Genomic DNA, 27,995 nt, shown 5'->3' with positions numbered 1-27,995 from the left:
CTTTGCTAAAAATCTTCAACATCTTCAAAAAGTGCCGGGAAGCCTCCGTGGAGGCCCCAGGAACTCAATGCAGGAGGTGGGGGAGAGCCATGGCGCCGTCTCCCAGTCCCCCCACCAGCAGCGGTCGCAGCTGAACCCACAAGCTGCCTCTCCTGTGAGCCTCGGGATGAAGCACAGGGGTTGCCAGCCACTGTGACCCAGGCTGGAAGGGCAGAGCCACACGCTTGGCAGCCCTGACTGCCAGAAGCATCCCAGGGGCCCTCGGCCACGCCTCGCTCCATCACACCCATGCGGCTGTTCCTGCAACCCGCCTGCCCAGCAGCCAGCCCGGGGCAGGTGTATAAGTACGGGAAAGGGAAACCCTGCCACTTGCCACCACCTCCCCCACCCCAGCAGTGGGTGACAAAGAACACCAGAGAACCAGATGTACCCACCCATGGCCACAGGCAGCCACTGGCTCTGCTCCTCAAGGATGCCATAGTTGGATCCACTTTTCCAAAGACCCCAACCCCCTCCCCTTTAATGGTGCTTTATGCCAGATCCCCTAACACCTGTCTCTTGCTCAGGGGTAAGGGTTAGCAGCCCAGGTTGGCCTGGAGAAAAGTGTGCCAGGCCCAGGGCTCACTTCAGAAAGAGTTCCCTTTCCACAGAGAGGTAGACAGAGGGGTGGGAGTTGAACCAAAGATTTGAGATCAGACCTGTGAGAGCCTATAACATGGGGGTCTGCAGAGTTAGCTGCACATGGCAAACCAGCCACTCAATACAACCTTAAGATACAATAGTAGTAATCTTAAAAAGTATTTATTGCAAAGAATGCTGGATACAGTGTGACTCGTGGCTGAGATCAATGCCACCCATCCCGGAAGAAGTCTGCAGTGCCAGCACATCCATCACCACAGCTCAGGCCTGGCAGCCAACCAGGGGGTACTGCAGGGACAACCACAGGCAGAGCCTGGAGGGGCTGCCCCCGCCAGTGCCGTCACCCCAGGTTTTCCTCTCCCCATCCCAGGGCTTGTAGCCTGTGGTCCAGCAGCTCCTGACTGACCTCTAGATGTAGAGAGAGAAGGCCTCAGTGGTCTGACTCAGTTCCTGGGGCAGGGGTTGCCACCGACTGGTGAAGGAAGTGTTATGGCTAAGGAGGGAGCCTGAGGGAGCATGTCCTCTGACAGAGCCTCAGGCCCCGGGGCTCTGACAAGAGGTGAGTCCCCAGGTCCTGCCCCAGCCCTGCTCTGGACAGCGGTGCCTAGCAGCTGAGAGAATGCTGGCCAGGGTCCAGCATGTGGAATTCTTCCAAGGGCAGGTGGCATCTATCTGCAGGCTCAAAGTCCTGGGGGCTGAGAAAAGTGGGATGCTCGGCAGGCACAGCCTGGGAGAGGTCGTGGGTGCAAAGTGGGTTTGGGGTCCTGAGGCCAGTTTCACCAAGGCGCAGGTGTGGACAGCAGGGTATCCGACTACAAATCCAGGCCCTTTCTCACACAGCCCCATAGCTGCTGGCCAGTCTGCTCGGCGAGAAAAAGGAGCTGGAACCCACTGCCCAGCCTGCCTCTCTGGCCTAGAACTCAGGGGCATGACAGAGAGTGGCCTCCCTGAGGCTGTTTTCAGCAGGCTCCAGTGCATGTGAATCAAAGCTGCATGTGACTGGGAATAGCCACACCCGCCCCCCACACATGAGAGCTGTCTTGGATTGTCTTTCACCTGCCAGTCCCCCAGGTGAGGTAAACAAGCGCCAGGCTTTTCCACAACCAGCTTTTCCACATCATTCACAGCGAACACACGTCCCTGCCGCCGGTGCACACCGAGTGTGGACACAGGCAGCGACAGGAGAGGTAGCGGGCTGGCGCAGCAGCAGGGTCAGGGCCAGGCAGCAGCCTCCTTCCATGAGCGCTCGGGAGAGTGCCGGGAAGGGAACTCACACCGCCGCCCCGCGGTCACTTCACTCACTAGGCTTCAGGGCTTCACTGAGAGCAGCCAGCAAGCTGCTTTCCCCACAAACGCCAGGTGTGGGTGCCGGGCTACCCGTGGGGCACTGCTTTGGCAGAAGCGCTTTCGTCCCTGGTCCCTGGCAGGGCAGGGTGGGAAGGGCTCTCCCTCTCACCTGAAGCAGCATGGCAGCTCGGAGTCCTGTGAAGCATGGCCTCTGGCTCGGGAAGTGGCCGCAGAGAGGACAGCAGAGGCCCCCAGGTCCACCCTGGGCCACTCAGTCAAGCTTTCCATTTCACATTTTAGGGTTTCTCACTTCACAAAGCCCATCAACTGCTGAGACAGAGTGCCCGAAAGCCGAAAGCCGAGCTGGGAAACCTCTCAGCAGCCCAGGGCGCACGCAATGCAGCTGATCATTAACTAGCAGCACGTTGTTAGGTACTTCCTACAACCTCGTCACTGTTAGGGAAGTGGGTGGGCTCTGGCAAGGGTCCTGGGTGCCGCCAGCCACGCCTCGGAGTTCTGAGGGTGTTCCTTCATGGTGGCCACCTCAGGAGGGTTCGGGAATGACCTGGTCCATGGATGATCAGCGCCTGCCTCGGGGTGGAGTGGATGAGTTGTGGTCACTGGTGAGCAGGAACTGTGACAAGGGCTTCCTCGGGAGGCCTTGAGATGTCTACATTCTGCACAAAAATAAACACGTAGAACATGTACCCCGTGGCAGGAACTGGCAGAGGTGCACACTGCCTCCTCGCTGTGGCATCTGGGCCTATATTCTCGCCCCCGAGGCTCAGTGCAGGACTTCAGCCTCTACCTTCCTTATGAGCAAGGGATCAGGAGACTCGACACACGGTGTGGAGATGAACACAGAACTGAGACGGGGTGGAGGAGGCTCCTCACCTCACTCCCTTTGCTCCTTGCAGGCAGGTCAAGGGTGTGGCCTGACAGCCCAGAGTGTGGCTGTCCCTACCTTCTGCCTCAGGTCTGGGTCGGTTGAGGAGAAACCCCAGGCTGGGGGCTTACATCCTCACCAGTGGGGGCAGAAAAGGGCGCTCTCCTCCTGGCTCTGAGTGTCAGTAGACAAGTGCCAGAGGGGCTGCAGAGGTCTGTGAACATCTAGTGTGTAGCCTGGTCTGTCCCCTCAGGGCTGGGCCACAGGCCCATGGACCTCCTGAGGTCCTCAGCACCTGCCAAGCTGCAGAGTCCAGTCCCATTCTTAGCCTGCTGAGTCCAGGGTATCTCATTTCTAAGAAATAATGACTCTACGATTTCCCTTAGCTCTATGAGACTGTTCTGTGTGATCCCCCAAACCTGGTGGCCCATCTTTCTAACCCATATCATAACCATCAGCCACAGAAGCAGGTCACTGATAACCTGGGCTGCCACCAATAATGTGACATAGCCACACCTGCTGGGAAGGACACAAGGCCCCATAGTCAAAGCTGCAGGTTAACAGCAAGCCACCCCCATGTCATGTGCAGCTTCAGGGATTTCCCCCTCCAGGAAGGCCTGGTCTAGGCCATACCCAGGTCATGGCCTCACCCCAACAAGAGAGCCATCTGGACAGAGAACTCCTGTTCACCCTGGCAGGTGCCCCAGCTGGGCCTGGCCCCGGAAGATGGTGTGTCTGGATACCCCTGGGAATATGCCTGCCACCCCAGCAGTGCCCCGTTGCTACCTGAGGCCTGTCCCGGTGTGTGTTCACAGCCATCACGTTCAGGAATATGGACTCCACTTTACAACCTGCCAAAGGGAAGATGCAACTCCATTCTCCCTCCTGAAAAGCAGCTGGAGCCACAGAAGCTGGAGGCTTCTTTCAGGAGGAGGTTTGGGGTTCTGTGGAATAGAGCAGGCTCTCAGCCTTACCCTCGTGCTACCACCTTACGCAGCTCTGGGGCAGCCCCATGAGGGAAGACAAGGTGCTCTGTCAGGCTCGTGCTGCTGCCCAGTGCCGGCTCTGTGAGGAGTCCAGAACCAGACAGAATCATACTAAGGACCAGACTGGAGCCTGAGGAGGCCTACGCAGGGCACAGAGCCACCACACTCAGTCTTCAGGACCCCCAAGCCACCCACACCCAAACCCTGCCATAACATAAGGTCAGGCTCAGTGGTGTGGGGCCAGGGGGTAAGCGCAAATGGGAATGAGTCTCAGGGTGTAAGCACCGAGGGGCGCCTCACAGCCTAGGTGGAAGGCAAGGAGCCACAGCTCTGCTGCCTGAGGTCTCTGCTGGCCTGGACGAAGCTGAGGTGGAACTTGAACCACCCTGTACCCAGTACTGGAGGCCCTGGATTCTCTGTGAGGGTTTGGAAAAGCTAGGGGAGCGTCCCCCATGTGGGTGGGTAATGGTTAAGGAAGGACTGCTGGGGGGTACCCTTCGGACACAATTAAAATTGAAAACGATTAAAGGGCAAACTGGGAAAGGTAACTGGTGCAGGAAGGAGGAGTGAGCGCCCAATGGAATTGCTGAGGGCTGCTCAGGAAGGATGAAGCCCGCAGAGCCAGAGTCGGCCAGCCTGGGTCTGTGTGCAGGAAGCTCCTCACCATAAGCCACAGGGGTCAGCTTCAGGACCGTGTGCAGTGGACACTTGAGGTAGGGCAGCTGTTCTGTGGACACAGAGGGGGAGTGCTGACATCCAGGGATGCCTGGGTGACAGTCTCTCTCAGACACACATCACCCCCTGGGGTGGCGCCTACCTGCCGCCTTGTCAAGGAAGTAGGCCAGGAGGCAGCGCATCACAGCCTGGTGGCAGATGACCAGCACGTTCTCCTGTCTCTCCAGCTCCATGATGACAGGCTCAAGTCTCTGGACCAGGTCCTCATAGGACTGCAAGGCAAGTGCCGAGGGTCCCTCAGGGTGGTGACATACGGGGCCACCTGCTCACTCCTTACCATTTTGGGGGGTGATAACTAGGCCTCCGCCAATCTGGCTTCTGAGGGCAAGGGGTTAGGCAGGCCAGTGCTGTGCTCACACCTCCCGTGCCAGGCAGCCCACAGGATTGAGACAGACACTCCTTCCTTCAGAAGGAAGCTACGGTGGGGATTGGTGGCCTGAGAGTGGTCACCTCCCCCACCCCAGGTCAGGTCCTGGTGGAACTAAGCAGGCCTTAGGCTTTCATGCCAAGGGGCTACTTCTGTGCCCATCCATGGGGCTCTTTGCTGAACCCTCAGCTGCTGGAATTCACATGCTGGCAACTGACGACTGGAGAAGACACTGCTCCCTTCCGGCCCCCAGAGAGCCACAGGGGAGAGGGAGAAGGCCTCGGAAACCGCCACGTGCGATCTGTCAGCCACACTAGAGGTCCCCAGGAAAGAGCCTTAGTCTACCTGCCCCTGCCTCTGACAAGTTTCTAGGTTTCACCAGGAAGCCAGGCCAGGGCTGGGGGTGGGGCAGGGTAGAATTAGTTCTTCTCTCTTTTTCACATATCCAGTGCAGTGGGAGCTGACTGGCCTCAGGCTGTGACTGGGAGCCAAACATGGATGTGGGTTGGCCCCTGGCAGTTCTGGGGAAATCCTGGATTCATTCTTTCAATAATTGTAATTTCCCCATCAGTTTTCCCTGTATTCCCAAGTTTGAACAGCCAACTTTGTTTCTTTTTATGGTTATCTAGGTTGGCTCCAGAACTGGCTCCACTTCATGGTATGATGTAGGGAATAATCACTGCAGTGTTCTGAGGACAGCGCAGCCTAGGGGCCCGGCATGGAGTTAGGAGGCATCTGTGTATGTGTACACACGTGTCCGCCTGTGCCCCAAGGCCCAGGCCACCTCCTAGAAGTGGGCCACACAGCTGTCAAAGGTGACCCTGCTTCTGACCTCGTCCCGGGGTTGAGAAGGGAACTAGTCTAAAGGAAAGGACAAGTGCAGGTGGCTTGTGGTGACCATGACTCTCTGGGGACGGTCTTCCTGGGTCTGGATTCAGTGCCTGCAGCTGCAGGAAGGGCAGGGTGGCCTCGTGACATTCCCGGGAAGGGGGGAGGCAAACACGGGGCCGACCGACCGCAGGGGCTGGAAGCTTCCACAGCACTGTTCATCCACTACCCAAGGAAAACTGTGGCCAGGGTCTCGCCGCTGGGAAGTGGTAGAGATGACCCTCATACCAGACTGGCTTGGGAGGCCAGGCCTGTCCTGCTGCCCACGCCGTCTCCAAGGAGCCCCAGAGGCTCCATGACAAGTGGTCCTCCCAAGCATACAGCTGGTGGTTGGGACAAAGCCCCAAACCCCACTTACCTCTCCTTTGGGGTACCGGTACCGGTACTTGTCCTGGTCCCTCAGGGCAAACTCCAGTGGATAATGGTCCTGAATTTCTTCATAGGTCATTTCCTCACAGACACCCTAGGGGAGACACCGAAGTCACCACATCTTGCATGCCAGGCCAGGGCGTCAGCCCTGTGCGGGGGGGAGGACAGGCTGAGGGGAGCATCTTTACCAGGCATCCCTGGGCCATGGGGACCCCTCCTAGCCTAGAGCTTACAACCTGTCAGGGAAAAACAGGCTTTCTGGAAACACTCAACAGGGGAGACAGCCCTCGTTTGTGTAGTTATCAGGACAGGATTTTCCATCCATCTATTCAGTATATGCTATTAGAAAAAAACACGCAAGTATTAAGTGTTCTTTCCTAATGTGTGTTTTGTTTTCCATGCTATAGAAATGCTACTTCTCAGTATGGGTTATTGTGCAAACTAGGAAGTGAGATTGCGTCATGCAGAACACACACGTGCGAGCTCCCACACCACAGCATTTGCTTTGCACAAATGCCACAAGAAAATTCTAAAAAGTAAAAACAAAACACCAGCAGAGAAGAACACTGGTCCAGACAACAAACCAGTGCTGTTTAAGAGCCTGGAGAGGCCCACGGCACACGGCGGCATTAGCCACGACTGCCCTGACTAAGCCCACATTATGAGCATCATTGTGGGCCACTTCCCTGGGGCCCTGTGAGGAGCCCAGGAAGATGTGTGAAAGGCTCAGTGGCTATACTTCCAGGGCTCCAGCCAGCAGTCAGGACATAGCCAGAGAAAGGATGAGGCAATAAAAGTCCTCAATAAAATGCTTCTGGTCTCCGCCTTTGTTCTAAATTTTTCTTCTAGACAAAGGCTTGGGGACAAAGTTGCCTACTAAAAAGGAAATAAAGAGGAAAATGTATAGTTGTAATTGCTTACATTAAAAAAGGAGATTTAATAATCTAATTTCTACTTTGAGATGCTGGAAAAAGAGGAACAAAGTAAACCCACAGCAAGCAGAAATAAGTAACTAATAAAGACTATGGTGGAAATTAGTGAAATAGAAAACAAAAATAGAGAAAAGCAACAAAATGAAAAGTTGGCTCTTTGAAAAAGAACCACAAGAATTTGGTGGTTTACATTAATGAAACCACAGTTAGTTAGATTGGCAACACCACAAAAAAAAAAAAAAAAAGGCTCTGAATTATTAAAATCAGACATGAGACAAATGATAAGTGGTACATCCATACAAAAGAATGCAATTTACACAAATAAAGATAAAAAGGGCTCACTGTGAGTAAATGATATGTGAGCATATTAGGTAACCAGTGAATGGGAATATTCCTGCAAACACACACACATGTTATAAGTCAAATGTGCCTCCCAGCAGAAGTCCTAACCCTCAGCACCCATGATTGTGCCCTTATTTGGAGAGAAGCTCCAAGCAAGTAGATGAGGTCACTGGAGCAGGTCCCAGTCCAGTAACTGTCCTTGCAAGAAGCCATGTGAAGATACAGAGATAAGCACAAGAAAGAAGCCAAGCTACAGCAGAGACAGGGAGAGGGCCAGGCAGCAGGAAGCCAAGGGGTGCCTAGGGGAGCTGACAATCGGACACTAAAGCGAGTCTGAAAGGCACCAGGGAAGCAGAGCGGAGAGAGAGTCTACATATATCGTGAGCGGAATGTTGCTAGAAGTATGTGTGTTAGAAGAAAATGAGGGGCGTGATCCTGGACACTAGAGGAGACGTGACCTTTGTTTCAAAGTGGCAGAGAACTTGGCTGAATTCTGTGCTGGCGTTGGGTGACAAGAATCAAAAAGACAATACCAGAAAGACGGTGTAAGTGCTGCTGTGGACGGGCAGAAACCAGAACTCTCACACACTGCTGGTGGGAATGTACAATGTGCAGCCACCTTGGAAACCAGTCGAGCAGTTTCTCACAAGGTGAAACACAGAGTGTCAAGTGACCCTCGTTCATTTTCTCAGGCACATACCCGAGAAAAAGGAAAACACATCCATACGAAAACCTATACACGAATGTTCACAGCAGCACTCCCAAGGCCAAAAAAATGAAAAGTATCCAAATGCACACCAACTGGCCAGCGGGGTTGGCGGTAAGTGCCACAGCCATCCAGTAGGATACTATTTGGCAATAGAAAGGTGGTGTGAGGGGCCCTCCCTGGAGGCACAAAGGGTTAAAGCGCAGCACTGTGAAGTTGTCCACAGCCACTGCAGCAAGAATTTGATCCCCTGTCCAGGAAGCTGACACACATGGTGCAGCAGACCGCTCCTGACTTGCCCACTGCTCCTCAGCAGTGTATGTCGGTTGATCTGCCTGTTCTGCTCCCCACTCTGTGTCTGGTGAATCCTCTCACTCCTTGCCCCCTCACCTCACCTCTGGCCTGTAGCCCAGTTCTGTATGCATGAATAAATAAATCTTAAAAAAAAAATAAAACCCAGCAGGTGTGAGATTAACCACCACAGGATGAAACTTGAAAACATGCTAAGGGACAGAAGCCAGTCACAAAAGACCACATATCATTTGGTTCCATTTATAGATTAGTGGCCGCAGAGGGCTGGGGGAGGGACTGGAAGGAAATGGAGAGCGACTACTGACAGTCACAGGACTGCCTTTCAGAATAAAGAGAGGCTTCTAGCATCTAAAAGACTCTAGGCTCTCCCTGGTGGCACAACCCCGTTAAAGCTCAGTACTATGAAGCTAGCTAGGCACAGCCACCGCCACTGCAGCACAAGTTTGATCCCCAGCCAGGGAGGTGACCCACATGGTGCAGAGACCTCTCCTGACCTGCCTGCTGCTCCCCTCGGTGATATGCTTCATCAATCTGCCTGTCCTGCTCCCCACTCTGTCTCTGGTGAATCCTCTCACTGCCACTGCATCTCTGGCCTGTACCCCAGTTCTTGTATGCAATAACCACTTGCTGAGTGCTTTCTAGAAATGTATCAATTATTGTTTTCTTATATGATTTTTCTAGCTTTTGTATTTATTTAGGATAATATAAGCTTATATCATTTACTTAAAATGTCATTTGGTTCGTATATTATCACTTTCTCACTACATGGCCTTTGTATGTCCCATCTATTCCATCAGGACTGTTATTAATGAAAGTTGTTGTTAATAAAAGATGTTAGATTTTTGAGAGGAAAGAAAAAAAAATCTGCTATCTCGAAATAGAAGACTAGCCCAAGGTTGTTTACCAGAATAGAAGAATAAAGATAAACATGGAAAGATGACTAATAAATCACAGATACTAGAATAGTTTCCAAATTTGAAAGATAAAGAAGGGAATTCACAAACATCTAGAAAAATAAACAGATTAACTTCAAAGAGAGAAAACTGGGGCAGCGATAGGCTGCTCTACAGAACCAAACATGAGCAGGGCAGACTCAAGGCCCTGACCCATCTCGGAGCTGCCTCAGGAGTGACTGGGGACCTGTCCTGCCTCCCACGGAAGCATACAAGACGGGTTAAATGAGCTACAAAAAGGGTTACAGGAGTTATTTACTCTTTCAAAGAGATTAGTTCTGAAGATGAGAAACAAGAAGATAAAAAATAAAACCAGGAGACAGTACTCAATCCAATTCCATTAGAGAAAACACAGAGAAGAAGCCAGACAAATCTTTCCCAACAGAGTCAAGGATTATTTTCCTATTGTTAACCATGATAAGGATATTTGAATTGTTCCTTTATTTATGTGCATCCTTCTTAAGGATGTTTTTGAAACACTTCAATGATTAGTGAAATAAAAAATACTGTTTACCTTCCAAATTGTGAAAAAGATAGTATTTATACAGCAAAATTAGAATGAAGAGAAAATCACAAGGTACTAAAACAAGATCAAACACACAGTTATAATAATAAATGTAAATAGGTTGTTTAGGTCTTTGAGTTAAAAGTTCTCAGACTAGGCTGAAAAATGAATCAAATATGTGCTTCTTTCATCTAAAAAATAACACTAAAAAGTAAAAATAAAAGGAAGTATAACAAACAAACAAAAAAACAGTTGAAAAAGTAGGGACAGCAAATTAAAAACACAAAGAGATATCATCTCTTACCCCTAGTGGATACCATTTGCCCCCCCAAACAGCAAAAAAAGAAAAAAAGTTCCAGTAATAATTGTTGGTGAGGATGTAGCAAAAAGGTCTTAAAGAGACATTTGTATACCCATGTTCACTGCAGCATTACTCATAAGCGCTAAAGTTCTGTGACAGGTGAATAGCTAAGCAAATGTAGTATATACACATAGGGAACATTATTTAGTCTTTAAACGGAAAGGAATTCTGATACCCTGGTAAGGGGATGAGCCTTGAGGGCATTATGCTAATAAAGTAGAGTCACAAGACACTAAGCCTATGACTCCATTTTTTTGTGAGGATCTGGAGTGGTCAACTTATAGTCAGAAAACAGAATGGTGGTTACAGGGGGCAGAGAGGAGAATGGGGAGTTATTACTTAATGGGTTGAATTTCCATTTAATAAATTGAAGAGGATTCAAAAGATGGATGGTGGTGGTGATGGCTGCAAAACGTTATTAATGTGTTTAATGCCACTGAGCTGTGCACTTCAAAATGGTGGTTAAAATAAAAAAGAACAAAATCTAGCTATTTGCAACAACTGGATGGACCTATGCTGGGTGGAGTAAGTCAGATAGCAGAACATATGCCAAAAGTCTGGTCATTGGCTTGACTGGAGTTCGATAAGAGCCTGAACAAAAACTCAGGCGAAACTTGCTAGATTCGTGGCCCACAGAAATGGTGAGATAATAAAAGGATGTTGTTAAAGCCACCAAGTTTGTCATAATTTATAGAGTAGAAAATGACACGGTGAGTATATAGGAATTCCGATAAAAGTGTTTCTAGCTGAATGGTTAAAATCTATGGCAAAGAAAATCATAATTTTTATGGGAGTAAAATGTACGAATAATGAAGCATACCACTTTTAAGTACTATTTAATCAGTTTTAACATATGTCTAAAGTTGTATAACCCTTACCATAGTCATGATTGTGATTTGTGACTGTGACCAATTTGTAATTAGTCAACTCTCTTTTACCCATTATTCCTGCAAATATTTTATTTGTCTTCTCCACCTAGCTTTCTAGGGCTCGAAGAGCACATGAATTAAATTGTTCTTTATCATCTCACATGACTAATGCTCTGTTCCCTTAAAAACTTTTCAGAGTAGGGCACTCCCTTGTGGTGAAATGGGGTAAGGCAAGGCACTGCGGAGCTGTGGGCAGCCACTTCTGCACAAGCTCGATCCCTGGCCAGGGAGGTGAGCCACATGGCACAGCAGACCTCTTCTGACTGCCCTCTGCCTGCACCTCTGGCCTGTACCCCAGTTCTTGTAATTTTTTTTTTAAAGATTTATTTATTTGTGCATACAGAACTGAGGTACAGGCCAGAAGCTCAGGGGCGGTGAGAGGCTTCATCAGAGACAGAGTGGAGAACAGAACAGGCAGATCGACGAAGTACACTGCTGAGGGGAGCAGCGGGCGGGTCAGGAGAGGTCTGCCACACCATGTGGTCACCTCCGGGGCAGGCGGGAATCGAACTCATGCAGAAGCGGCTTTAGATTCTCAGTGCTGTGCTTTAACCCGCTGCGCCACCAGGGAGGGCCAGTTCTTGTAATTTTAAAAAAATTTCTAAGAGAGTAAATCTTAAAAGTTTTCATCACAAGAAAACAATTATGTAACTATGAAAGCTGTTGGTGTTAACTCAATCGCTATTTTGCAATATATACATAAATCATTATGTCATACACCTAAAACTAATAGAATGTTGTCTATCAGTTATCTCTTTTTAAAAATATTTTTATTTTTACCTATTTATGCATACAAGACGTGGAGTGCAGGGGGTGGGGAAAGAAGATTCACTAGAGAGAGTGGGGAGCAGAACAGGCCAACTGACGAAGCACACTGCTGAGGGGAGCAGCGGGCGGGTCAGGAGAGGCGGGTCAGCTGTAGGTCAGCTCTGTGGCCAGGGATTGAAGCATACTGCACTGGCTGGTGACTGGGAAATTTCAACTGCTGTACCACAAGGGAGGCCCTGTCAATTATGTCTAAGAAACATGGTGGTAGGGAGAAGAAGAAGTCAGGAAGCAGGATGTGATGACTGAGTGGGCAGAGGCTTGGCAGAATTGCTAGCTGTGCTGGGTAGAGAGATAAATAACAGACACTCGGGGGCTACAGGGATTTCCATTGCAGCCGTAAAGGCTGTCCCCTAAAAGGAGTAGAACCTGAAAATCAAGCAGCCTCCATAAAGATCAGAATGCAGCTCTGAAGTTGCTCTATCCTGATGAGATGCGTAATCCATCCTGACAGCCTGCCAGAAGCAAAAGTAAGCCCTCGGAGAAAGGCAGCATTGCCAAGATTTGATTTATCTCCATAGTTGTTCATACAAATTAAAAATGGCCATGCATGGATATTTATCCAGAATACCTAAAGATGTCCTAAAAATCAGGAAGGAAATGTCAGGCAACCCAACAGGGGCGGGCTTAAGAAGGGAAAAGCAAGAAAAAAAAAAAAAAAAAAACCTCACAAAAGATAGCCAATAAACATAATAAAGAACTGTTAAAACAGTAGGGTACTGGCACATGAACAGACAGAAATTATTTGTAAGCACTTAATACAAAAGTAGGCAAAACACACCAACAGGAAAAGGAGGGATAGATGGCGATAGGTAAATGAGTTAAATGGGGAAAAGCCAGGTTTAAGGTCTCCATCAGAACAGCAGAATAAATTATGTTTGGTCTAGATAAGTGCAATAGAAGGGAAGAAAGGGAGGGAGGGAGAAATCAGAACCCTAAAACATGAAGAAAAGTTAAGGAGCAAGGTCTTCCTGCCCCCTCAACAAGTTAGGTGAGACAGCTGTGCCCAGGAAACTTGGGGCAGACATGGGGGAAGAGAACAGTGCTTACCGCATCGATCTCATTGAGGACCTTCCACTGCTCATAAGGCACACCCAGGGCCTCGGCTGTCTGGATCGTCCTCTTCATCTGGCTCGTCCAGACTTTCAGGTCCTTGATGTTCTGATCACTGATGAACTTGGCCAGACTCTTGGCAAACTGAAATACACGGCAAACAAATTCACATCCGCGGGTACTGGCTGTCCTCAGAGACCCCACAGTTACCTGTGGGGACAGGCTCAGCCTCGGAGAACACACACCTGATAAGAAAAGAACCACCCTCCCACACCCACAAGTGCTATACTCATGCGTCCTCACCAGCCCCTGAGCGCTGCCCAGTAGTGACTCATTGGGCTCTGCTGCCATCCTCAGCCTCCACCTGGGCCCTAGACTGTCTTGCCAGAGGCCTCAGCAGCCCCCGACTGTGGCTCAGACATCAACTGCCCTATACGGACTCAGGTGACTCCCAGGATGGCTGCTGAACAGAGATCCCAGGTATTAGGCCGGAACTCGGTGACCTTCCCAACGTGATGGGGACAGTCAAGACTAAATGAAGGTCATCCACCTGGCAGCACGTTAGCTATGAGAGCTGGAGCCCAGGCTCAGGTTCACACACGGACACGTACCCGGTCACCCAGGGGCATCAATGCACAGATACACACGTGCGCACACTGACCTCCCTACCCCGGGGGGACAGTCCTGGGTCTCCACCAATCCGACCCTTGAGGTTGAGCTCGCTCTCCCCATGACGGCAGAGGTAGATGGAGCGAGGGGTCACATGGATGTTCATGAGGTAATATACGATGCGGCTCTGGATGTGGTCAGCCACACGGTTCACCACGTAGCTCTGCCCCACGTCCATGATCTTGATGTAGGACAGATCCCTTTCCAAAGAGAAGGGAGGGAGAGGCTTGTGAGTGTGAGCAGAGTCTGCAGGGCATGTCTTTCACATCTCCAACCACCAGGCTAGACATCACAACACATAGGACGTCAGCTGGTGTTCAAGATGGGGGCCGGTGGTGGGGGTGACAAGAGCACACACCCCGGAAGAGGTGCTCCACCTGAAGGTGACGCCCAAAGCCCAGGGCTCAGTTCAGAGGACTCACTTATTTACTTACATTTTGGGGAGGGAGGCCAGCAGGCAGGGAAGACAGGGTTCTCAGGCCTCACACAAGGGTTCAGCCCTGAGCCCCAAGATGTGCTCACTGGGGGTTCTCACTGTTTGCATCTAAACTTCTGGTTTCGGTTTTGGTTTGTTAGATTGACACCACACTAAAACAGGGGTAACATTTACAGGTAAATCCAAGGGGAGCTATTCAAAAATACTCCCTCTGATGCTGTCATATCACAGAACCATGAGGAAAAACGCAGTCCTGGGGAACCTGGAAGCCCAAAATGACAAGGAAGCCCCCAGGCAGCTAACTGGCAGTTAGCTCCCAGCCGGGCCAGGCACTGTTCTGCACACACCCCAGAAAACACCCCTCCAACAGCTGCTTGTTGTCATAGGTTCATACACGCTATGTATTTTTGTGCAATAATAACTGACCCAAACACAAGTACAGCCTTCTCACCTATTGCACCCCTCTTCTGCTTTTGCAAGTGGTTTCATTTTTAGCACAGTCATGCCCATTTATTTACATATTGTTTCTTTTGCACTAGTGGCAAAGCTGCCTACCGGCCCCAAACCAAAAATAGTTACTATCTGATCCTTTCCAGATAAAGCTTGCTGACTGTTGCTGTGAGACCCTCAACTAAATGCCCCTTATCTACACTGAGACCCCTCCCCGCCCTTACTCTGCTGCGGCTTCTGACCCGCAGGGCAGCAGGGAGCTGACAAGCGCTGACCACTGCTGTGGTTCACATAGGATCTGGGTACCTCTCTCTCCCTTCACAAAACAGAACTGATGACCATTTCACACTGAATACAAATCATCACATTATGCATCCGAAATGACCATGATGTCACATGTCAATTTTACTTGAATAAAAAACAAAGAACAGGTAAGGTGGGAAGATCCTCTGCTAAAGTTAGGCCTGATTTATGATGAAGCAGTAGAATATTCTGACTTACAGAGCTCCAGGTCAGGCCGGTGCATGTCATTCTGGCCCATGATTTCTACCACGCTGGAAGACCACCTCTGCCCATCGGGGTGGTCTCTCAACTATCACCACAGCCCCCGGAGGACACACGTGCTGCTCGCTCACCTGTCCAGGTCCTCATCCAGCGACTCATAGGAGTTCTCATAGCACTCGATGCGCCTCATGAAATCCTCTGTGGCCTCATCGCTATCCCGGTTGACATAGTCGGGGCTGCCCAGTTTCACTTGCTGCCAGAGCAAGGACATGTCAGGGAAGGGCTGGTGACCAAGGAGAATGCCGATGGGGTTGGGGAGCAGGAGGCCAAGCCATGCCTGGGGGAAGAAACTGAAGACCAAACCCAGGGGGCCAGTCCCACCATCCAGGATTCCTCGCTAAGCTAAGAGAGAACAGCTGGACTCATCCTCATGGCACAGGGGGAGGTAAGGCCAGAGGGGCAAGAGCTACTCCCTCCTGAAGGGGATGAGTCTCTCTTTCAAAATATAAACAGCATCCGCAAAACCCCCACCCCTGGGCAGTGAAACTCCTCTCCGGTTGTTCTAGGGATCATGAGGGGAAAGATAAGAGAGGTTAAGAAGGGATGTCAAAGTCACACAAGCCTCCACTCGGTGGTCCTCAGGGGTCCCAGCATTCCACTGCGCACACCCCCCTCCCCCTTAAGATTCAAGACAACCGACTTAGGCCAGCCCAGCAGCAGCCCAAACCTGGAGACCTGGAGATGGCCCTCACTGCCACATGCCACCTCAGTTGTATCGCCACCCCCACGAGCTCAGGCGGAGCACTCACCACAATGTTGGCAGCTATGACCTCAGGATCCACACAGATGGACTCAACAAAAAAAGTCTGCAGCAAAGACCAGGGCAGGCAGGAGGGAAGGAACCATAGACATATTTAGGGCCCGGGGCCTGGCTCCCCAGAGCACTTTTTCTGGGGCAAGTCCAAGAAGCACAGAACACTAGCAGGTGCTGTTCTCTGTCCAGGAGACTCCCACCAAGAACCCCATCTCCTCCAGAAGGAAACCTCAGAACAGGCCCCTTCACCCCCAGTCTGATCAGGCCTGCCCTATGTCTTGCACCCAAACATGTCAGGAGGAGAAAGGGGCCCCTGGAGCACCCAAACACGTCACAGCTCAACCAAGGAGGTGAGCCAAGGAGGCCTCACCTTATAGCCGTTCTGTTCCCCAAAATTAAAGATGGTTGCTCTCCGTTCTCGGGTAGTATTTGTTGCATCAAAAACCTAGGACCAAATGGGGTTAACTTGGCCAGTGGCCCAAGAGAAGGTAGGTCACCCAGCAGCTACAGAGCAGGGACCGGGCTTCTCCCCAGGACTGGTACTGCCCTGGGCCACCTGCCTCACTCTTCTTGAGATAGGGGCTTAGCTGCAGGCCCCCTTCCTTGGGAAGGATGCACCAAGCAACCAGAAGGAATGGATGCTCCTGGTAGTTTATGTCTGACTTGAAGAACTTCCAGTGAAACCAGTTCAACGTGGAGATTGGAACTCAGATTTACTTCCACTCCATCCTGAGACCCCAGTGAAATGGGGACAGAGGATAAAGAGAACAGCAGAGATGAAGAAGAGATGGGAGATAGCAACAAAATACTGTTAAGACAGACACGTGGTAAATCAGAGAAAAGGAGGAAACCAGCTATAAGCTTTTGCCAACCAGAAGGCACCCACTAGAAGGGGCCGGGATCTGGGCACAGACATCTCTGAGTCAGCGATGCAGGGGAAAGAGCAGGAGTGGTCAACAGTGCACTCAGCTCTGTCCCACTCCCACCTGACCCGCCGGCCTGGTGCAAGTAAGTCCCTTGCCCACAGCTCATGTGATTAAGGAATGAGAGCTAACATGATATCTCCACTTGAAGGGGGCCAGAAATGGATTCACAGGGAAGTCTTTTAGGGTCAGCACAATCACAACCCAGGAGGAAGCGCCTGGCCCACACCCCAAGCAGGCACCCAGGGGCCCCGCAGCAACACACACTGGCCCACCGCCCAGTGTGTGTTCCCAGGGCGGCCACTCACCGCCACATGTCCCCCCTCCTCGCTGAGGAACCGCCGGACGTCGCGCAGGGCTGCCAGGGCACACTGCCTTGAGGAGAGAGGACGGGTCAGCCCAGCACAGACCCCTGGAGGGAAGGGTCCGGGGCGTCTTAGACAGGAGAGGGCGGTCCCCGGGCCCTTCTCTCTTCTCAAGGATTCTCTTCTCTTTTCTTGGGGTGATTTTCAGTGTTTTCGCTAACTCTGCTTCTCTAGGTGGGAGGCTGGAAGCACCAGGTCATTGTTTTTGGAAATACCGCTTTTCTGAACGTCCCTTCTCATCTCATCGCGCCATTTTGCCTTATCCATGACCTCTGTTGTACAGGTTCCCTGAGTATGGACGTTCTTTGAGGACAGCCCTGTCCTCAGTGTGGAAGACTGGCGTGGGGCAGGGGAGGCACTGCTGCCGGCCCCAGGCTTCATCACACTCATCTTCACTTCCCTCTCCTGGGAGACAGAGCATGGCCGTCACTGCAGGAGGAGTGTGTCCTGGCTCTGCCACTCACGCCCATGGCCACAGGCCCCCAGGTGAGGCCTCACCAGGTCTAACTGCTGCCATACGATGTCTCAGCACTTCTGTTTATTGCTGTAAAATGGATTGGCACCTGTAAGGACGGCCCTAGCTTTGTCCTTTTCTCCCATAAGACCCAGCGATAGATGAATCACTTGACATGTATTACCTTCACTTTTTGGTAGTAAGAGTAAAGTAAGATTTTCTCCCACTTGCTCGATCTTTGGATTCTGCGTGTGAGTGTAGGTGTGAGAATGAACAAGGCCGCACACGCACGTGCAGGGTGGCCATGTGTTGAGTGTGCTGAGCCTCATGTGTGTGAATCTCAGTGTGCATGTGCGAGACCCCCTGGGCACCCCCGTGTAAGTGCAGCTACATGTGCACCGTAATGTCTCCATGTGGGTTCCTGGCACAGAGCTCCCAAGCCCTTAGAATTTTCTGAGTGACAGGAGTCTGTTGTTAGTCATGAGCATCCCCTTTCCATCACACCGTGCATGCCAGAAGTAACTCAGGGTAGGGCTCTACATCTCCACACGATGAGGCTGGTCACCAGAAAGACCAAGAGTTTCAAGGTTTCTGTCACACCCACCAGCCTCCAAGGATTCTGGGATTGGGGATTCAGGAGTTTGGAACGTGCACAGCACAGGTGCCCCTGGTTGCAGCCCTGAGCACTACACACTGAGCTTCACTGGTAGACACGTCACATGTGTGGTCACGACCTGGTACTGGAGGCATTCAGTGTGTCCGTGGGGACTCTGGGGGAGCACTCCTGTCCTGGGGGTTTGCTCCCTGGGCTGGACTCCATGTACATCTCTCCCCGTTGACCCTGCTGTGTGGCAATTTACTGGAATAAGCCTTAGCATTATGACCACTGCTGAGCTCTGGGGCTCATCCTAGAAAGTTGCTGACCATGGGGGTGGTCATGGGAACTAGTTTGAATGTGCCAGAGTGAGCACAGGTCTGCCCTGTGTGCACATGAGGTATGCAAGGGTGTGTACTCGCCCCCGTGTGGAGCTGCATGCCTGCATGTGTTGGAGCTAGTCCGAGGGGTTCCGTGTGTGGGCGCCCACAGGGTGCATATGGAGCTTGTGTGCACGAATGTGCCTGGCGGTGCCCATGTGCACATGCATGCAAGGTCAGGGAGCTAGTCCAAGGTCACCCAGGTGGGACAGGGGTGCTGCCTAAGAAGCTGGGGGCAAGTTCACATGTGCCTCTCTGCGGCCACATCCAGAGACCCCCTTCCTGTATCCAAAGCCTGAATCTGCACATACATGCAACTCTGCCTGCCCTTCTCTGGACCTTCCAATGTGCCGTGTCAGGGACTGAGCTCAACGTCGCGGTGCTCGAGGGACCTCAACAATGTGTGAGTCCCTGCATCTCTGGGAGGTGCAGTCTCCTCTTCCCATGTTAAAAAGTCTGGTCCTTCTATTTTGCCAATTATGTGTGGGACACTTGGGGCTGGTTAACACTGGGAAATTACCCACTGTCTCAGTGGACAGATTCAGGCTTTGGATACAGGAAGGGGGTCTCTGGATGTGGCCGCAGAGAGGCACATGTGAACTTGCCCCCAGCTTCTTAGGCAGCACCCCTGTCCCACCTGGGTGACCCTGGACTAGCTCCCTGCCCTTCGTGACTCTGGGTTTCCCCTTTGAATGAAACCCAACACTCCAACTTTCATGAGTGGCCTGAGTGGAGTGGCACATGGGCTCTGGGAATGCCAGCAACCTTAGCCCATAAATTCTTTGCATTCAGACAGGCCAGTCTGAGTGATCCCAGAAACATCAACACTCTCTGACTTCAGTATCAGCACCTGAGCATAAGGTGCCACTACCACTGCTGGGAAGGTCAAACAAGCTAATCAGTTCCCACAGTTTGAGGCTGTTGCGGAACTGGCATTGGTCTCCAAATTGGGTACTACTGGGATGATCGCAGGACCGTTTCTAGAGGCACAAGGATTTAGATTCAAGTCAGGGCTCTGTGAGGTAACTTGTGTGAGACTCGTAAGCCTGTTTCCTCATCTGTTAAATGGGAAGGGAGGAACAATGGGTGTCCAGCATTTAGCACACAGAAGTTCAATACTAGCCCCCTCTCTTTTGTCTGACTCAATATCACCAAAGAGTTCAGCCTCAAGCTTCACCCACAATTTGCCCACAGAGGCCTGAATGTCAGACAATCCTTTCCTTCTTAGGGTAGCCTGGCCCAGTCCCATAGAGCAAGAACAAAGGCCTGCTGAGGAGTCAAACCCCACAGTGGGGGTCTCCGGCTCTCTGGTGAGATGAGAGAGGGAGCAGGGAGCAGTGTCTAGACCCCTACAGGGGTCTTCTGGTCTGGTCTGGTCTTCTGCTCTGGGGTAGAACTCGGTGGGGCAGGGGGGCGGTCACTAGAGATGGACCAAACTCTGCTCAAAGCCTTCCCACAATGGCAAGGCCCAAAGCAAGCCCCTGCCATCCTGAGTTGACAAGGAAGCTCCCTGATGCCCCAGCTGACATGCACCAAGAGGAGGAGAGCATCACTCCTCAGACCACCAGCTGGTGCCCAGTTTCTCTGAAGGAAACATCCAGTTCAAGTCTGAATCTGGAAGGGAGATCATATGCAAATTTTCAGCTCATGAGTTAAATAGCAGGAGGGTGAACTAGCTACCCCGGACCACTGAGGCCACATCAAAGCAAAGCCAAGGCCCACCCCACACATGCCAAGCATCCTCCACATACAGGAGAGGCAAAGGGGGAAGGCCCCTAGTTCTGGGCTTTGTGAGTGGGTGCCACAGGGTGGTCACATGCTCACTGTACCCCCTCCCTGAGCCTGTATTTCTACACCCACAACTCCAGCCCTCCCTTCCAGAGACCTCTCTGCAGTCACACTGCGACCTCCCTGGCTAAGCTGTCTTCATTTCCCGGAAGTGCCATGCTCCCCTCCCTCAGGCTGATGCTATCAAGGGCTCATTAACACTAGGACAGAGCAAGGCCTGCCACAAGAGGCCAGAGGCCTTACTATCCTTCTGTCTCCAAATCCTTCCACATCCCAAGAGATCAAGAGACTAGAGGGTACAGCCCACAGGGCAGAACAAGGACAGGGTTCAGGAGTGGCCCCCTCACTAGCTCCAGTTGGCTCTAGCCTTGTCTGTAAACACACACACACACACACACATACACCCTTACTTCCTGATTTTCAGGCCTTCTTCGTTGTCTGGAAGGAAAAACTCAAAAGATGTGTAGGTCTTGACCATGTTCCGGCGATACTGGCCAACATTGAATTCTGGGGGAAACGAAAGGCTCAGCTTTCACACAACAGCAACTCCTGACCTCCCCGACTCCTGACCTCGATTGATCCCCAGACCCTGCTAATGTCCAGTCTTCTCTCTTCTCCGTCTATCCCCACAACTCCCCAACGCCCTCTTGGAAAACTGAGGCCAAGACTCACCCCTCGTGGGCACACCAATCCAGTTCAGGTAGCGAGTCAGCTTTTTAGAGATGTAGGTCTTGCCCCTGGCAGGCAGGCCCACCATGACAATGAGCGTGGGGCAGTTGGTCATGCAAACTGAAAGGCAAGAGCATGGCATCAGACAGGGTTGAGCCCAGGGTGGCCTTCCCTCAGCCTCAGGGCACAGGGCTGGCATCAGATGCGCCTTCCCTTCCCGTCTCCCGCCCAACAGCTCCCTGGGTGCCCCCAGGCACTAGCGGTCAGCTGCCACTGGCATACTCCACTTGCTGTCTGGACGCTGGCAGGTGTGAGGAACCTCACCAGCCCCTGCCCTGATGTACTAGTGGGGAGGTCCCATCACATAGGGGACGGAGCCCAGTCCCAGTGCTGTGTTCAATGTCCTGCCATCCAGGAATCTATGCCTCCCCCAATAATATTCAGCATTCTCGGTGTGCAGTCTCACGGTTTACCCTCTCCACTGTTCCAGCTCAAAAGCTGTTTCCCCAGTGAGTCTCTTCTCCAAGACGCCTCCATGCCTGCATGGTACACTCATGGGGTCCACATGTGCACTCTTTCCCGCGATTCTGGCCAGCTCACGGAGGCTGTCCCCCCACACAACACAGCCTTTTAGTATCTGGGCCATTGGGCATTCTGGCAGTGTTGGTGTTCAAAAAAAAATTATAGGCAGGAGAGAAGAAGGAAGCATCTTGAAACCCACCAAGGTGAGGGCCACCAGGGGCTGGGGCAAAAGACCCAGGCCGATGCTCTCTAGTGTGCTCCCTCCGGCAGCCGACCCACCAACACTCCGTGTGCCACCAGTGTGCCAACCTGAGAAGTTGTCAAGGATAGAGGTGGAGAAGGGTCTGGCATAGCCCTCAGTCCCTGGCCTTCTAGAGCACCACGGCTGCTCAGCTTTCAGTGTGGTGTCACTTCAGAAGCCTCGGGAAGCTTTCCTTTCACCGTCCTCAGGACCTGGGCCAGGTGAAATCCCAGCAGACTAACAGGACAGACGTGGGAGCCCCTTCTTTGCCCACATGGTTTTCCCTGTGCCTTCACCTAGTAGGCCTCCTTAGAATGCTCGGCCCTGCCCCTCAAGTAGTCTCCCCAGCAGGAGCTGGAGCACAGACACCCCAGGGGCAACCCTGCTTGGGGTGAGGGTTCCTAGCTTGACACTTATGCTGGCGGCTCTGAGCCTCAGGGTCCTCGCCTGTAAAATGGAATAGCCCCTCATGAGGCCCAGCACTCCCCATGTAAAAGCTATAGTATTTCCAGGACGCTGTGCCCTCTGCCAGCATATCCTCTCCAATGCTCTGGGAAACTAGGGGTGCAGAGGCACCTCTCTGTCTCCAGGGAGGCCCTGCAGCAAGGCCCTCCTTGCCACTGGGGTTTCCATAGCTCCACTGCATGGCCTTTGGGCAAGTGTGAGCCCCAAGGGAGCGGGGGATCCCCAGGAACACAGTGAGCAAGAGGGAGGAAACTTGCAGAAAAACCTCAGCATTGGCGAAGGCAAGAGAAAAACAAGTTAGGTAAGGCCCTGAATCCCAAGGGCCAGTGTTGTTTGCACAATTCCTGGCTGGCTGGCTGGCACTCAAGAAGGGCAGTGCATCCACTACTAACTGTGTGGGAACCTACACTCAGCTGTGAGGAGGCGACTCCTTCCCACTGCTCCGGGAAAGGCCCTCCCACCAACTCAAGATTGAGGTCTTGCACCCCCTCTTCACATCTGCAACCTTCCTAGAGACACCGCTGCCTCCTCTCACAGTACTTGGGGACAGCACCCCTCCTCCTCTCCAAGGGCCGCCTTGGTGGGCAGCGGATCAGGGCTGGGTGCAAAACTAGAGCAATAAATTACCCATTACCGCTGTTTCTTAAGATAAACTTCCAAGGAAATAACCCAAAACAAAAGTCAAAGTCCAACTGCCTTCGCAACAGTTCTGCTTACAACAGCGAACACTGGGAAAGTTCCAGCAGTGGAGAAATTGCAAGCTGAGGCCCACGCAGAGGAAACATGCCGTGGCACCCGAAGATAGGGTGCGTGCACCAGGTGAGCTGGCATGTGGCTAGAACTACAGCTCCTGTCCTCAGAGACCCCGACACTGATCGCGTGACAGCAGAACACAACTGTTGAGAAGACACAATAGCATGGAAGGAAATCTTAAGACATGTCAACTCAGCTTCTCTTTTGTTCCTTTTCCTATAAATTTGCTCAAGGCTCCAGGAGCCCTAAAAACCAAGATGCCTGAGACAAGGGCCCACACTGCTGGACAGTGACTACTCTCTGGCAGTGCCACAAGCCCCTGGAGTGAGCTGAAAAACTGATTCCTGCATGGTGCCCTCCTTCTGGGGCCAGGCCGGGGAAGGAAGAGCTCTTTAAAATGAAGCAGTCTGGCATCACTGTCTATTCAGAAGGAACAGAAAGTCATCTCTCCTGTCATCCTGTATACACCAGTCAGGTTACCTACAAAGACCTTTGCCACCTTTTGGCAAAGAAAAGTCACCACAAACACTGTCATTTCTATCATGCTCCCGAGTCACCTCTTCATTCCCTGCCCTACCTGCCCCAAAGCTCCTCAAATATGAGCTGAAGAGGCAGTGATGAAGAAGGAAACAGCTTTCAGGCCCTTTGGTGTGATTCTGAATTTTACTAAAAGGATGAAAATTGTTAATGGAGATTGGAGATGGGGGTAGACTTCCCTCAGCCAGTCTCTGGCACCCTGAGGAGCTGAGAGCAGACCCCAGAGACAAACCCTCATAGCACAGACCAGACCTGAGATCAAGCGAACTTCTACTGACCCCTCCAGCCTCCAGTCTTCACCTGTCTTTGAGGTTCTCAAACTTAAGCATCAGCCCACCAAGCAGAGGGCAAAATGTTGCCCAGACCCAGGTTCTGGGACCTCGAGGTTGCCCCAATCACTGCTTGCTGATCCCCTGCTTAGTACACCAGGCTCTAGTCTGGGGCCCAAACCCCTACACAGTCTGAAGGGTCTCATCTCTGGTCCCTTGAGTGCCACCTTCTCCAGGAAGCCTTCCTGTACTGAGCCAACTCAGAGTCCCACTGATTGTGACACCAGTCCCTCTCCTCAGGCCAGAGCCACATTTTAATTGCATTACTTAGAGCTTGGAGAAACACAGTGCTCCAGGGACTGTGAGATGTGGGCAAATCCTCTCCCCATTAGGCCTCAGCTCCCTGAAATGGGGGTTGGCTCAGAGCTGACACTTCAGGTCCCCACTGTGAGGTATCATGAAACAAAGAAGAATGGTGGTGATGAAATTCCAAAGTCACATGCTACCACTTATCGAGCACTTACCACTCTTAAGAGGCTCACAGAGCTTCATGCAGCAGGAATGACAACTGTTTCTGTTCCACAGATGAGGAACCTGAGCCCTAGTCAGCTCTTTACCTAAGGTCACATGGCTGATCCAGGAAGTGACCTGAATGTTGCTGCCTCCAAAGTGTAGGTCTCACTCCTTTCCCTTTATGCAGTAACAGCAGCCACCCCTAGTTAGAACCACACAGCCCTAAGGGAGATTGGCTAGAAGCACAAGAGGAAGGAACCTTGGCCTCCATACCTCCAGAGAAGTCTGGAAGGAGGGCTGGCTAGGGCGTGACCATAGCCCAGAGCACTAACTGGAAAGCCATGGCCCCAGGTTAAGTGTTATCACATTCCTGTGATCACATTCTTGGCCTCCCCATCAGGCCTCCATCATGGTCAAAGCCATGACCCACCATGACCTCTGCATCTGGTCAGAGCACAGCCACTCCCTACCAGGACCCACAGTGAGTCAAAGCCAAGCACCAGCCCCTCCCACCCACCTCCAACCCCCCCCAAGCAGCACAAGCACTGAGACTCTCCCCTCCCTTATCACACCCAAGCAGAGCTCAGAAGTGCAGAGAGACCCTAGCGCATAACACAATCTCCCCATCTCCATTTCCACTGCTATGCCCCCCGTTGGATGAAATGTTCTGAGATCCTCGCCAATCTGCAAATTCATTACAATGCTTCAGTTACTCCAAAAAACGAATCTTTGTTTTTCCTGATAATGAAAAGGTTGCAGACTTATTTAAGGACAAACAAGAACAAAAAGCCAAGGAAATAGATTAAATACCCAGGACTCCAGGAAAGATAAGCCCCTTAACAATCCCATGAATTTCAGTTTGACCTTCTCATTTTGCCAGTCACCTGTGACCTCTCGCACATGCTCATACACTCATGAGTACAAGGATGGGCCCATATGGCACAGTGTTTTCACTGCAGGCCCCTGAAAAATCTCCCAAAGCTAGATTTCAGGCCCAAAGGGGTGATGAAGGCCAAACCCCCTCCCCCCTGCCCCCACCGGTAGACTAGCCCATTCTTGGTCCTTAGAAAATTCTGGGCTCAGAGACATCAAGCGATTTCCCTAGGCCCAACACAGCTCAGACCACCGGTCTACCCACCCATTCTGGTCCGCAGAGAGGACAGCCCTACGTTCGGAGTCCGCTCGGGGTTTGAGGCGGTGGGGACCGAGATGAGAAGGGGGCGGGCCCTATCCGAGGCGGCGGCGGCCAGACCTAGCCCCTGTGAGCAGAGACGCCACCACATACCGGTCCCCACCCCCTGCTCTGCCACACCTGTTCCCGTCCCCCACCTGTTCCTGCTCCCCTCCCAAGAATCTTGGCGGCGTCACCAGTTCCGGGGTCCCCACCTGTTCCGGGTAGGCTGTCCCTGTGGGACCACTGTCCAGACGGCTCTACCTATCCAGTGCACCGCCCTCCCCCTTGCTCGCGGACCCCGCCTCACCACCGCGCTGGCAGGCGTGCAGAACGGGTCGCCCATTGCTATACGGCATCCAGATTTTCTTCAAAGGGTTCTGCGTCAGTTCCCGTGGGGACGCCATCCCGGTGCAGGATGAGTCGGACGACGCGACTTGAAACCCAGTAGCGGGGCCACCGCGGGCCACTTGAGGTCCCGCCCCTCAGCCCCGCCCCTCATCAAACAGCGGTGACGCCAACCCAGGTCCCTGCAGGCTCCGCCCCAGAACGAGCGGGCGCCACCCCAACGGAGGAGGGCCTGGCCTTCGATTGCGCATGTCCAGCTGGCCGGCGAACCGTAGGGGACCTAGCCGGCCCCAGGCTTCGCCCGAGATCGAGAACGCGCATGCTCAGTTCTCCACCAGCGCGAGGCTTGCACCGGCGGCTCCGCCCCGGATGCACGAGCGAGCCCTGTGCACCGACCCCAACGCACGCCTGTATAGGCCTCTCGCAAGGCCTTACCTGGGGGCACCACCGGGGAACCCGGGGTTCCGCCCCCTGCCACGTTAGCCCGCAGGGGCCGCAGAAGGAGGGATGCACCACTGGACTTGGTAACGCTAATCAGAGGCCAGTAGACCGGGCTATCAAGCTGTAAACTCCACAGCAACCCTCAGGTCCGGTCCCGTCCGTGCCCTGACCTCTGGTGAGCCCTGGGACTACCCCTGCTCACGTGACTCAACCATGCTGGGACAGCTGCTTTATTTCATAAAAAGTACAAATTTGATCACCATTCTCTCTTTGCCTTGGCTGCCAGGGAGCTCCAGCCAAACCCAGCCCACAGAGAGCACATGGGCAGGACCTTTTAACCGTGCTCTCTGGGAGGCGCACTGAGTCCTGGCAGTAGGACTTAATTCTTCTTCCAAGATTTCATTTTTACAAATTAAATTTTAAATTATAGTTTACATATTTTTTTTTTAAATGAGCTTTTATATCTTCATCAGGAAAATGGAATGCACACATCATCAATCTTACAAGGATCTGGGATAGATAAGAATCTGGTATAGAATGAAAAATTCATTCTAACACACATTAATGATATAAATTATTTTATTACTTATCTCTGCAGTGTCGATAGTAAGGGTCAAGAGAAAGATCCAGAAATTCAGGAACACCTAGTTCAGTGTCCTTCCACTCTGCTTCCTCAGAAGCCTTTCCAAGTTTTATACACTTCCTGCTCTGCTCCTACTCACACTGCTGGAACCTGGGTCACACTGTCTTCTATCCTTGCCCATCACATTCCCTGGCAGGATCATTATTGCATCCTCAAGTTCTCACTGCCCAGTATGTGCCGAGCCAGGAGTCAGGGGCATGGAAACAAGGCTCAACCAGCTGCACCATGGGTATAGCACTCTTGCCCTCTGTCCCTTCTCCCCCTGCCCCTGCCATGGGTCAGTCCTCTACAGCCCTGCAGAGGTTGGCAAGGAACTTTTCAATGATTCTGATACAGATATCTTGCCCACTCCACAGGAAATGAAAGTTCAGGAAGTTCATATACTGACACCCAACCAGACTTTCCTGAAACCAGCCCTGGCTTCTACCCTGCGGTAGGCCCTGTCCTGAACACAGTTCACCACTTCCTCCTTCATGCTCTCTGTGCATTGCCTACCGCCCTCCTCTCCACCTCATGCCTAGCAGTTCTGCGTACAAGCGGCCCCTGACGGGCCCCCTGTGACTATCATCTGCTCCTCTATGTGTCCTGGTCACTGCCAAAGCCGTCCTGGGACTGTCCCAGCCTCAGAGACCTGTGGGCACACTCCTACACCCCATCTACTCCAGCACTCTCTAGAAACGACCTCCTTCAGCATTTCGACACCCAGCACCTCCGCAGGCCTGCCTACTCACTTCCCAGGCAAATGCTGGGAGCAGGGGGCAGCAGGGCGGTTCGGCTGGCCAGGCCCATCTCTGGGAAGCCACAATGACCAGACGTGTGGGCCTGACTTCCCAGGAAAAGGAGTGGTTTTACGCCTCCCACTCTTCCCAGGCTGACCCTAGACCGACCCAGACACACCCTCCTCATCCCCTATATCCAAGAGCCACAAATCAACAGCAGAGAAGCCTGGACTCCTCCCCAAGGCCAAAGT

General features: G+C 52.3%; 1 protein-coding gene across 2 annotated transcripts; it reads right to left on the bottom strand.

Annotated features, from left to right (window-relative positions):
* Nucleotides 1–26,063, bottom strand: PFKFB4 (6-phosphofructo-2-kinase/fructose-2,6-biphosphatase 4). 2 transcript variants are annotated; one of them, XM_004676202.2, is made up of 14 exons: nucleotides 25,904–26,063; nucleotides 21,126–21,242; nucleotides 20,864–20,960; nucleotides 17,180–17,246; nucleotides 16,319–16,393; nucleotides 15,944–16,000; nucleotides 15,266–15,387; nucleotides 13,737–13,944; nucleotides 13,073–13,219; nucleotides 6,147–6,251; nucleotides 4,616–4,745; nucleotides 4,463–4,525; nucleotides 3,599–3,663; nucleotides 1–2,603 (listed from the first exon to the last, which is right to left on the bottom strand). In XM_004676202.2, exons 1-14 carry the CDS (start codon nucleotides 25,998–26,000, stop codon nucleotides 2,544–2,546), a joined length of 1,410 nt encoding a protein of 469 aa, XP_004676259.1. In that variant the 5' UTR covers nucleotides 26,001–26,063; the 3' UTR covers nucleotides 1–2,543. The 2 variants fall into 2 exon arrangements, with proteins under 2 accessions (XP_004676259.1, XP_012575922.1); XM_012720468.1 differs by lacking the exon at nucleotides 25,904–26,063 and adding an exon at nucleotides 25,809–25,830.
* Between the last annotated feature and the right edge of the window lie 1,932 nt (nucleotides 26,064–27,995).

The sequence above is a fragment of the Condylura cristata genome, unplaced genomic scaffold, assembly GCF_000260355.1.
Source record: "Condylura cristata isolate star-nosed mole 26May11 unplaced genomic scaffold, ConCri1.0 scaffold00004, whole genome shotgun sequence".
Classification (NCBI taxonomy): Eukaryota; Metazoa; Chordata; class Mammalia; order Eulipotyphla; family Talpidae; genus Condylura; species Condylura cristata.
This window is presented reverse-complemented; position numbering and strand designations above follow the sequence as displayed.

What these genes read in the sequence shown, in the direction of transcription:
- PFKFB4 (XM_004676202.2), bottom strand. Translation starts at nt 26,000, where the DNA reads ATGGCGTCCCCACGGGAACTGACGCAGAACCCTTTGAAGAAAATCTGG. An exon ending in CTGGATGAGGACCTGGACAG is followed by an intron (nt 13,945 to 15,265) that starts GTGAGCGAGCAG and finishes CTCTTTGGAAAG; the next exon opens with GGATCTGTCCTACATCAAGA. An exon ending in CACACCGGGACAGGCCTCAG is followed by an intron (nt 2,604 to 3,598) that starts GTAGCAACGGGG and finishes ATTTTTGTGCAG; the next exon opens with AATGTAGACATCTCAAGGCC.